This window comes from Panulirus ornatus, chromosome 32 (assembly GCF_036320965.1).
Source record: "Panulirus ornatus isolate Po-2019 chromosome 32, ASM3632096v1, whole genome shotgun sequence".
Taxonomy (NCBI): domain Eukaryota; kingdom Metazoa; phylum Arthropoda; class Malacostraca; order Decapoda; family Palinuridae; genus Panulirus; species Panulirus ornatus.
This window is the reverse complement of record NC_092255.1, coordinates 20,487,991-20,500,422: the sequence shown is the minus strand read 5'-3', so window position 1 is coordinate 20,500,422 and position 12,432 is coordinate 20,487,991. Positions and strand designations below refer to the sequence as shown.

General features: G+C 37.3%; 1 protein-coding gene across 9 annotated transcripts in view; it reads right to left on the bottom strand.

Annotated features, from left to right (window-relative positions):
• lig (ubiquitin-associated protein-like lingerer) overlaps positions 1-12,432 on the bottom strand; it is a 94,496-nt gene that overhangs the window by 60,324 nt on the left and 21,740 nt on the right. For all 9 annotated transcript variants that reach the window (XR_011715001.1, XM_071681185.1, XM_071681182.1 and 6 more), the window contains 3 exons: positions 11,225-11,528; positions 8,849-9,007; positions 2,895-3,028 (listed from right to left, as the gene is read on the bottom strand). Coding sequence is in view for 8 of the 9 variants with exons in the window: in XM_071681185.1 (XP_071537286.1) it covers positions 2,895-3,028; positions 8,849-9,007; positions 11,225-11,488 (557 nt within the window). In the remaining variant the exon portion in view is untranslated. The remainder of the gene's footprint in view (positions 1-2,894; positions 3,029-8,848; positions 9,008-11,224; positions 11,529-12,432) is intronic.

Below are 12,432 nucleotides of genomic sequence, written 5' to 3'. Positions count from 1 at the left end.
AATTTGAAAGGTATAAAAGAAAGAGCAATGCTTTAGTACTGTTTATCAAACAATCATACTTGTAACACATCTTATTCCAATTTAAGTCTGTATATTTCAAAATATGCGTGATTTACATGCCCATACTTTACAGACTCCAATTAAAGTAGGACAACATGCCGAAATGTAATGACACCATCTCAAACATTAAAGGCTGACTTACAAATTTATCATAAACCCATGGAAAACTGACAGAAAGTTCCCTGTCTATTTTACTGGACAAACACATAAAGCCTCTTAATCAACATCTTTAAATGATTAAGCAAGTAATTCCTATGTTCAGAAGCAATCCTTATTTAAACAGGTCACTAACAATACTCAATCTATATTCCAATCTTATTAAACTAGGATATTGCCTTATATACTATACTACTAAACAATTTCACCCTTAAGAAAAAAAATTCTAATACCTGCTTGTCATTCCCTGACTTAGCAAGGTACTATTATGAATGCATGAACAAAGTTCCCATTTGCTCACAACCTATCTCCAGCTGTCATGTGTATTGCAATGAAATCAAAGCAAATCATCCACAGGCAAGCCCCAAAGACTAATCCAAGGTTAACTGTAACCAATTCACATGCCATGTTTTAGTCTTATAACAACACAAACTCTCCCCTTCCATACACAGCATCAATACAATACATTTTATCTCATGCATGCCTCTTATCCTCCTGAAGATCCAGGCCTTGGTAACTCAAAAGCCTCTTTCATTCCATCTATCTATTTTCTTCTCAGTCTCCCCATCCTCTACTCCCTAAACTTCTGCTGTACATTCCCTTAGTCAGTCTTTCTCTGCTCATCCTCTCCATATGTCTGAACAATTTCAAGACACCCAGGTCAGCTCCCTCAATCAAACTGCACAAGCATTAAAAATCACCCTTTTCTTGCCATACACTTTCATTTTTATCCACACTCTAGAACTCACTTCCATACACTTTCACACACTCCCACAACACTTGCTTCAGGAGTAGTGCTACCCCTTCCTTATCCCTTGTCCTCTCACCAATCCCGACTACCCCTAAGCCATTTCCAAGCCATTTTTCCCCTTTAACCTTGAGCTCTGTTTCACTCAGAGCCAGATCCAGGTCTCTTTCCTCATGTGCACTACCTACCTCACCTTTCTTCTCATACTGGTTACATCCACACATATTCAGACACCCCAGTCCATGCCTTCGAGGAGGATGAGCACTCCCCTTGTGGCTCCTTCATTTCCTATCTATACCTCTAATACCTGATCCCTCCAGGAACTCCAATCAAAAGGAAGGTCATGGCAAAAGGGTCACCCCTTATCATTGTTCTTACATGTCTCCCTCACATACAACATTCCAAGCAATCTTACCCCTTCTCTTACAGAAAGTGAAATACATAAAATTATTCACAATCTCATGTTTCAAGTTGGTGGTATTCTAAAATAGGCTGAACCATGAATTTTGGGAGCTTAAAGATTTACGAAATATGCGTTTTTGATATTCTGCTAGTTTTACATGTGAAAACCATTTAATTCTTTTGCTGCAGTTGAAATCTGAGCAAATTCTATGAATAACTCATACTTATTCAGCTACAGTTGAAATATGAGACAATTCTACCTTGTAACCAAAGAGTTCTATCTCTGGGAAATCTAAATTTATTTATATTTCTAATAACAGCAGCAACCTCCCACAGAGATCAGAACCATCAGATACAAATCTTGGCAAGGAACACCCAAGAACCATCCCAGAAAAGTCTGGTTCAAAGTGTTCAAGAACTTCTGCAGCTGATTTTAATGACCAATATCAACAACACATAAGCAAAACACAATTGTTTCACTAGAGTTGAAATCTGAGCCAATTCTGCAGATATGTGTTAAGCAACTCAAAATTTCTTGACTACAATTGAACTCTGAGCCTGATTTAGAGGCAAGTTCTACCTACTTGAAGACATTTCTATTATCAACAGCAGTATATCTTTGATGATGGTCAGTCACTGAACAAAATTCTGAAGAGGAACCACCCAAGAATAATCCTGACACGTGTGATTAAAATGGGCCACATGGTTTCAGAAACTTTCACATGAATTCTTACCTAAATAATCAGCAAAACTATATACTTCACAAAAAACATCATAATATGTTAAAGAATTCATATGTCACACAGTTAAAGTTCAAACATGAGCCAATCCCATAAAACAGAGAAGTTAAGACTATTTCAAGAAAATCATAATTATGAGTACCAACAGCCATCTTGATGGTGGTTAAGGTCAAAAGGCAATATTCTGAAATGGGAACACCTAAGGATTATCTCATATTTATCATTTGGCTACAGTTCATATGTAAACCAATAATGCCTTAAACCTACAGAGTTACAGCTACTTCTAAAATTTAAAGTCTTAGTCCCAGCAGCCATTTTGATCATGGTCAAGTCCATTTTGAGAAGGGACCATCTAAGGACCATCACAGCCAAGTTTGATTCAAATTAACCCCAAAGTTTTAGAAGATTGAAATGTGAAAAATTAAATGATGGAAAAAGACAACAAACAGTTAACGGTAGATGCCAAGTGTTGGAAAAAGCTCACACAGTTGCGGTTTTTGGCCACATGAGCTAATAACTGCATCCTCCACAATAAAACCAATTGTTTTGTCCGTCATAACTTAATAATAATTAGTTTTATACTTAAAAGTGAACAACTTTACTAACTGGTTCCAAGACTGCATCAAGTGTTCTGAATGTTACCAATGCGACATGATGCAGCCTACCTATTTTCATGTGATATTGAAAATAAAAATGATCAAATCTAACAAAACTATGTTTCCATGAAATCTACATGACAGTTCACCAAAATCTGCAAACTTACTGCTGTTCAAGGAAAATATGCTTACCTGTCTCGGCCACCTCGACCACTGCCACCACCTCGACCTCTAAACCTAGGTGGACCACCTCCTCTTGGCCTGGACCCACTCCGCTCCCGGGAATTTACCCGTCGATTCTCCTTGTTACTCTCTGCCTCATTTGGCTGAAAAACAATTTCAAACTTATACTTGCAGAATGAACTGTGTATAAACCATCCCTATCCAATGAGCTTTTGAAAATCACCCAATCAATTACGAGCTACTTGGAAACTGCAAAGTAAGCATTTCTTGCAAACTCAAAATCTCCTAGTGAAGAAGAGGAAGAGCAAAGTGTAATCAACCTATTCGTAGGAGAGTGTAATTAACCTTTTTGTGTGAGAGATCCTAAAGAAGGTCAGAGGAAATTCTGAACCTTATCACTGACTATGGATTTCCTTCATTAAGTACAGCAGAGAAAAGGTTGGATTTGACTAAAACCAGCTCTAGGGTGACCGAGCATTACTTATGATTAACTGTTTTAAGTCATGAATGAAACTGCCTGTTATTCATCAATACACTGCTGTCCCATTAAGCGCTGGAATGCTTAACAGGTGTAATTTGCAGGAAAAATATGAAAAACGAACCCTTTAAAGTCACGGAATCCTAAACTGGTCTTAAAAGCCTGTCCTGTCCACCAGCAAAATTCTATACTTATGTTTTGAGATGATTCTTATGATCCAATTCTGAGATCATCTGAACAATGGGACACACTGGAGCACAGTGTAATATGGCCTGAAATGCACTCAAAAAATAATGAGCAGACTATAATTTTTTTTAAAAAAACTGTTCACTTAGTTCATGTGCTCCCTAAAATACCATACATATTGCAAAAAATGAGAGATTCTCTAAGTAGTTTTGATATGCGAGATTTTCTTTCAATAGCTAAAGCAAAGCCTCCACCTTCATCACATTTTTTAGTAATCAGTAAATATCTTATTCTGTGATATGAATACTATCATAAATGAAATTTCTCATTTTGTAAATACAGAAGTATTGTGATCCCAGGAACACCCTAAAGAGGGAACCAAGTAAAACTTATTTGTCGAAATGCATTCAAAGAGGGGAACCAAGTAAAACTTACCTGCTGAATTACATTTAAGTCCAACCAATCTCATTAATGGCATTTTCTATTCTTATATTAAAAGCTACAAACTTTAGATGTCCTCTCAGCAGCAATTTCCTGCCATAGTAGACAAACCATCATATGAGACACATCCTCTCATTTAGCAGGAATATCTCAAATATAATAATGCCAAACCACTGACATATAAGTCACAGGGTGCTTTCTGGAGAATTCTTCTTTGGAAAAAGTTGTCTTGTTCGGCAAAGATTATAGGGTAAGATGGTGAATATTTAAGCATGAAAAATACTCTTTACGCCAAGTCTTTCATGCATTAAATTCACTGTAAGCTCACCAGAATCAGCACACTGACTTTCAACTTTAGATCTGAATGCTTAGCAAATCCCATCTAAATGTCATTTGATATTTGCATCAGGGGATCTGGGGGAGATTGAAACTAAAACCATATTGGAATGGCGTGACATTTACTTCAAGGTACCAAACCAATCTATTTCATAGTTCTTCCATTAGTTTGCAAAGAAAACTAGTCAGTGCAATAGGTTTATAACTTATCCCTGGGGATAGGGGAGAAAGAATACTTCCCACGTATTCCCTGCGTGTCGTGGAAGGCGACTAAAAGGGAAGGGAATGGGGGGCTGGAAATCCTCCCCTCTCGATTTTTTCTTTTAATTTTCCAAAAGAAGGGACAGAGAAGGGGGCCAGGTGAGGATATTCCCTCAAAGGTCCAGTCCTCTGTTCTTAACGCTACCTCGCTAATGCGGGAGATGGCGAATAGTATGAAAGAAAGAAAGAAAGGTTTATAACTAATAGAAATAATAAGAGCTTAACTTCAGAAGGACAATAATAAGGGATATCTTTCAACATAAGAGCAAGGTTATTAGGTACAGTAGGGTTGAGGGTCAAGTCAATTGGGAGGTGAGTTTGAATGGAGAAAAACTGGAGGAAGTAAAGTGTTTTAGATATCTGGGAGTGGATCTGGCAGCGCATGGAACCATGGAAGCGGAAGTGGATCATAGGGTGGGGGAGGGGGCGAAAATTCTGGGGGCCTTGAAGAATGTGTGGAAGTCGAGAACATTATCTCGGAAAGCAAAAATGGGTATGTTTGAAGGGATAGTGGTTCCAACAATGTTGTATGGTTGCGAGGCATGGGCTATGGATAGAGTGGTGCGCAGGAGGATGGATGTGCTGGAAATGAGATGTTTGAGGACAATGTGTGGTGTGAGGTGGTTTGATCGAGTAAGTAACGTAAGGGTAAGAGAGATGTGTGGAAATAAAAAGAGCGTGGTTGAGAGAGCAGAAGAGGGTGTTTTGAAATGGTTTGGGCACATGGAGAGAATGAGTGAGGAAAGGTTGACCAAGAGGATATATGTGTCGGAGGTGGAGGGAACGAGGAGAAGAGGGAGACCAAATTGGAGGTGGAAAGATGGAGTGAAAAAGATTTTGTGTGATCGGGGCCTGAACATGCAGGAGGGTGAAAGGAGGGCAAGGAATAGAGTGAATTGGAGCGATGTGGTATACCGGGGTTGACGTGCTGTCAGTGGATTGAATCAGGGCATGTGAAGCGTCTGGGGTAAACCATGGAAAGCTGTGTAGGTATGTATATTTGCGTGTGTGGACGTATGTATATACATGTGTATGGGGGTGGGTTGGGCCATTTCTTTCATCTGTTTCCTTGCGCTACCTCGCAAATGCGGGAGACAGCGACAAAGCAAAAAAAAAAAAAAAAATCTTTCAACAACATGGAAGTTCAGAAAGCATCCATATTAGGTTAGACAAATCTAAAAACAATTCTATGATGGCTTCAGAAAGGTGTTTTAACATTCTAATCTGAAGTAGATTTAGTGAGTGACAAGGATGATATATACTTTCTTCATATGAAATGGCTCATTACTGTCCACTTCATTACATGAAAACACAGATAAGAAAAAGGTCTCTGTTTAATCTTTTGCTTATACGTCCACCAACATCAGTGAACTTTGATTTTACTGTGCCAAGAAATACATCCAAGAACAAATGAAGCTGTTATATTCCACACCACATATGTATATATGAGAAGTAGACATGAGTGAGAATTCAGTGATGGTTGTCTTACTCAGGGTTGAAAGAGAACTTGGATTTAACAGTGATGACATCCATACAATCTTGGAGAAAAGCAAAAGGAAGTTAGAACAGAGCATATGAGAAGCAAAATGAAAGAACATGAGAAGCTGAAAGGGTAAGAAAGCATGAACTTAATAAACTCACTTCCACAAAGAATCAAGATCAAAACCAAAAAGCAAATATATGGGAGATGTTGACACCTACGTGAAAAGTTTCAGGGGTAAAATTCAACAAACCAGTGGCCACAAGACAAATGGAGTACTTATGTAAGTCTTCAACAAACTGTTAACTACAAATAGGTAAAAGGGGCTACCTTGCTCTGGTAAATGATGACAGATGAAGTATATCATATGATATCTAGGGATCTCAACCCTAACAAAGGAGAGTTTGTACTGCAATTTGCTGCACAAACTTCTTGTTATTTTTACCAGTATGTAAGTCTTTCAAAGAGCCTCATGACTTAAATCCCTGAGACACATTCAAAATCATTAGATTTACAAGATATTATCTAGCCACATGTGGAGGTTCAATCTTAAAACACTAAATAGACTATAGTGAAAAACGCTGCAAAACAACCTACTCCCTCCAGCAACATATCTATCACACTGCTAACATAGGCATTTCTTGATGAAGGATGTTTTCTGTGGAAGTAGTTAAGACACCTAACTAATGGCTTTGCCTTCTACTCAAAGAAACCATGGATTTCTATGACCATATAATATATTCAAGACAACTTGAAACAATTAGAAGGAGGCTGTGCTGTGTGGAACAATAAAAAAAAGGGTTCCTCTTTCCTCATGCGAGTCTGTACCTTTCACTGAAAACTTTTCTACAATCATGGGTATGTCAATGGTAAGCCAGTGAGGGTAAAAGGTGGCTAAAAAAAAAAAAAGGTTGATGTTCTAATGTACAATGAGATACAGACCTGAAAGAAACCACATGGGTGTCTTTAATGAACAAGTACAGTTGTTCTGAACATGAGGATACTCTCAATGAAACTTGTGAGGTTAAAGAAACTATGGATTATAGTAGCATATATCTGGGCCCTGACTTGTAACCAGAACATTTATATTTGAAATTTTCAGCTAAGAGAATATCATAACCTTTTCAAAGACAAACCGGGTTGTACCAATCTAGTAAAACACGAAATACAAGTAAGAGATGCTACATGTGTCTAGAGAAAAACCATACCCTCTTCCTTTTTCCACCAGGGAGTCAGATGAAAGTGAAGGTCAGAAGAAAATAACCCCTTAAAATAATATACTTTCCTGTGCATTGGTGTGGGAGGGTGTTGAGTGGAAAGGAAAGGCCCTGAGTGGGCAGCACGGAAGCTCCTTACCTATGTAAACATGCAATAATTGTATTTTCCTAGTGCAATTTTATACTACAGAATTAATCAAACTGGGTTCTAAAGGCAATATTTTACACTACAAATACATATCTTGTCTGTTCCTAGAGCTAACTTGCAAATGTGGGAAACAGTAATCAAGTTTAACAAAAAATATCATTTACATTCTTGCATATTATCAACATAGGCAGAGCTTTATTTACACATAAAATTTGCAGATTATCTAATTTTTGTCAAAAGCACTAACAACTGTAACACAGAAATTTTTTTTTTTTTCGTTTTACTTAATTGCCATCTCCCGCGTTAGCAAGGTAGCACAAGGAAACAGCCGAGGAATGGCCCAGCCCACCCACATACACATGCATATACATACATACACATTTCAATGTATAAATACATATACATATACAGACATATACACATTCATACTTGCTGCCTTCATCCATTCCCACTGCCACCCCACCACACAAGAAATAGCTTTCTTTTTGTAAATATAAAAACAATTGGGGGCATGCACATCTGGCATTACAGCAAACTAACTTGCATCTGCTCACGACAATCTATGGGTCACTGAGATGCATGACATTTTTTTCCAGCTGTAGCAATAAGCTGTTAGTGACATGTGAAGATAACTAATGGAGGGAAACATCAGCTGGGATTCTAAATGATGATGAGAACCAATAAAACAATGTATTCCCCCTAAAGCAGTACCTATAATGTGTACCATGAGACACATGGTGCACAAAAAGTTAAATATATGTAAATGCTAAGGCAAAAACACATTCAGGAAAGTTTCTTGTAGCTCTTCTTGCATTCCATGGTTCCATCCACTTCTATCCACTGCTAAGCCCACTCCCAAATATCTTAAGCACTTCACTTCCTTCAATTTTTCTCCATTCAAACTTACCTCCCTCAACCCTACTGAACCTAATAACCTTGCTCTTATTCACATTTTTCTCAACTTTCTCCTTTCACACACTTTTCCAAAGTCAGTCACCAACTTCTGTAGTAATGGTAATGGTGTTATCAAATTTACTAATAAGTGTGTGTAATATCACAGAGAAATTATCACACACAAAAGCATGCATGAAAAAGTGTAAGACCAAAATCAGCATTACAGATTAATATTGTTTACAGTTCCTCATCGGGAAAGGCATGTAGCTGTTGACGTATGGTGTGTCACATCCTCATGATGTGGATCTTGCTTGACATGTAATAGATTTTTTACCCCTTATTCTCCACTTGTTCTTTGATTCAACACATATATGTTTTTATCATTTTTCTATTACTCATTTCATACATATGAACAAAATATTTTTTTTCAAAAAACTGAAAAAGAGTTTGCCACAGACCAGATACAGAGGTTTTACTGCAACAGTGAATAGGCTAATAACAATAAAATACATAAATATGAACCTTGCTAGTTATTGGTTTCTTTTTTTTCTTTGTTGACTCCTGCCATTTGCCCTGATCATCACCTTCCAGCAACGATTCGATGGCGGCGTTCACATCATTATCACAGTCGTGTAGGGCCACCATCGCATCGTCTGCACTTACACCTGTGACCTGCATCACCTAAAGGCAAAATCATTCACTTCAAGTGTGTAGCTCTATCAATCTACAAGATTAAACAAATACAAATACAGTAACTCTATGAAGAAAATACAAGTGAATTACACAAAGGAAGTTTAGACCATAAACAATGAATGTACTTAAATGGAGAAAGGCAAACTACCAAGTAAAAGTATTCGATATGAGAACTGGATAATGGCCAAATAGAATGAATAATTGTAATTGAGTAAGATTGAACTTGGAATGATAAGTGAAAGTTGGGAAAATAGGAAAGGAAAGGTTAAGAAAGTCAATCTGCACTCCAAGGGACTGAAACAAGAAGCTTACACTGAGCAACTCTGCTGAGAATGAAAAAAAAGTCTACATTAAGAAAGAAATTATGGAACACGAAAGCTAGTCTAATGGAAGAAAGTTAAATGAGTGGCATGGTTCTGAGAAACTTTATGAGAAAGAAACCAACTAATAAATAAGTTTATTGTATTATATAAAAAACAACCCTGAATACTTATGCACTGTATGGTCACTAATGAAACAAAAAGAATTAAATACGGAGAATTCAGAATCACTTCATGAGCACAAGTGAATGGTAGGAACATATGACCTACCTTGAGAGGCTGGAAGAACTGCACACTCAATAGCCTAGAAGCTTTTGACTGGAATACTTCACACTGTTCTTAGCAATATGTGGAGTGTTCTGAGAACATTCTTTCTTAGGAAACACATAGTTTTGTTCCTTATTACTCTTGGTTCAGAAAAAATGCCCTAAGTAGATGAAAATTCCTACAGCTGAAATATTACTTGTTAGCCTAAGTTTATTACAAACCTAAAGTTTCTAGTCAAATGAGCCTGTTATATTTGAGGATAATCTTCTTAATTTCAATCCTAGAAAAATATTTCAATTGATACTTATCTTTTCTCTCCTTTTAAAACTTTCAAAAATTTCTTTACCTCACAGAAACTTACTCAGACCTTTGGTTTAGTTACCCAAGCTCCTTCAGGTCTTTATCAGCAAAGACATCTCTGGGTAGACCTAGTAGTGGGTTCTACATCAGAGCTTCTACCCTGGCCTTTTGTGGGAACTGAACTCTCACTAGATGAGATTAGTAAGTGGAATCTCTGCCATCTGACATGAAACCTGGTTAAATGAAATACATTTGTATCTGGTCTGCTTCCCTTGTGTACCTTTGGGTATACCACCTTCAGAAGACAATAGTCTGAAGGGAAATTTTTTCTATAATCAGTTTCTTACTTCTTCTTTGTTATGTTTCTTAGGTTTTGCTTTAGTACCTCCTCCTTCATGAAGGTATGCTCTTATATCCCCAAAGGGTTTCATTTGTAAGTGGGAAGTGCAGACTCCTATAAATGAAAAATAATTTTTCTACCATCCTTACCCTAATCCCTTTCTGAAAAACTTTATCTTGATTCCAGACAGTAACAACCTCATGAGAGTCCATGATAAATGTATGAATGTGGCATTTCAATACATCCTGCCTGTTAACATCTCTGCTGTAAAATCATAAGCCTCAGCAGGTTACTATAGGGCTGTTTAGCAAATGCGAATAAGCATCAGTCAACCTTTTATATTTCATGGTGGTCTAATAGCTTGAACTTTCTTGATTCATCCCAATTGGGAATAAAAAGTTTTAACATCTTAACATTAAAGTGCACTCTCAGTACCTTAGAGGGTTCTGTCTTCAGCATAAAAATGGTTTGTTATTCTTAAAAAGCATTAATCTTTTGCATATTCTTAGTTATATCATGTTCCTTGTTCATCTGAATGGCTTATGGACCCTCAAAATACAGTACATACTTTCACCTAAAAAAGATTCTTGAGACATGAATATTTCTTCCATATATGTTCACCATTTCCCATGCTTGCTAGGTAGCACCAGGTACAAATGAAGATCAGCTTCATTATCTCAATCCACACACTAGCAGTAGTGCATAATGCACCAAAACCAGCAACCCCATTTAAAGTTAAGCCCCAAACACCATTGTGTGGTTTCCTCTTACCTCTTCAAATGCCTTAGTTCAACCCAATGACAGAAAAATATGGATCAATTCTAAAAGCTCAGTGCATAATGGACACACAACACACAGCAAAGTAATTCTTAAACATGTAAATGATTTATGTCAAATCCAATAAATGAAAGATTCAAGTAACTTCTTGCTCATATAGTAAAAATGGCATGGTATTAGGAAAGTGATAATCCACTATACCTGATTAATTTTCTCCTGAAGCAACTTTTCAGGTTCTGTTCGTGTGTTGTCAATCATCTGGGCAATGCGGAGTTGTTCTGCTGTGGGTGCAATCTTGTGCGGTACTGCCTCCCCCCCTTTGTCTTTGTCTGTAGGCTGGCTGTCCATTTTCTGTTGCTGTACTGGCTGTTGTGGCTGTTGCTGCTGTGTGGCAGTGTTGTTACGGTCACTGCCACTCGTCCGCGGACCTTTGTTGCCCCGGCTGCCTCTGCCTCCGGAGCTCATCTTAAGAAGCTAATTTATGTACACTTTGTATATACAAGTGCTGAAAAGATAAAAAGTCTCTGTTAATCACAGCATTCCTCTAACTAATGTCCAATATACTTCATATGTAATTAATGTATAATGGATGCTGTTAACTGAAAATGTAGAATGGATGCTATAAATATAAAATGAAACTAAAAACTGGCAAGTTGGAATTACATGAATGCCCCTGCCACATGTAAAACTGATAGTGAGTGATTAGAACTACCGTAATTGTAATACCAAGCTAATAAATCCAAAAACATGCATACATTTTGTTCATTTGTGAAAATAAAGGATGGGAGGTGTATTATATATGAAAGTTGAGAGTGATGAAAAGAAAAAGGAACAAGCAATATATTAAAATGGCAAAATAGAAATTATTCCATTACCCTTTACATGTTCTTTGCAATTAGAAATCCTATAATGAAGGCTATCTTCTGTTATTTTTTAACTTTAGATTCATCCACAAAAAGAAAATTCTTTGAAAGAAACACAGATGAATGTGATTACGTGGACAGTTCATCCATTATGCCTTACCTCCTTGATCATCCATCCTGTCGAAAGCATACAGAACAAAGCTGCAAACCACACAAAACAAAGCACTTGGAACAATCACTGACTGCCTAGCAACCATAAACTTTCAACCCTTACACAACGAAACATAAAGCATCCCATTACAATTCCACCTCAAAATGATTGGCAGTCAATTCTTTGCAACATGACTAAACCCTTACCATCCAAACCACTCCACATCTAACAACCAAATCCCATGAAATAAAAAACTTACCTCTCCTTCCCACTTGAACAACCTATACTCACAGATCCCTCTACCTACAAACAAACACTAACAAAACATATAGTACCAAAATGATCCAACAAGCACTAAACAACTACCCTCCCAATTCGGACTTAAACATCATCCC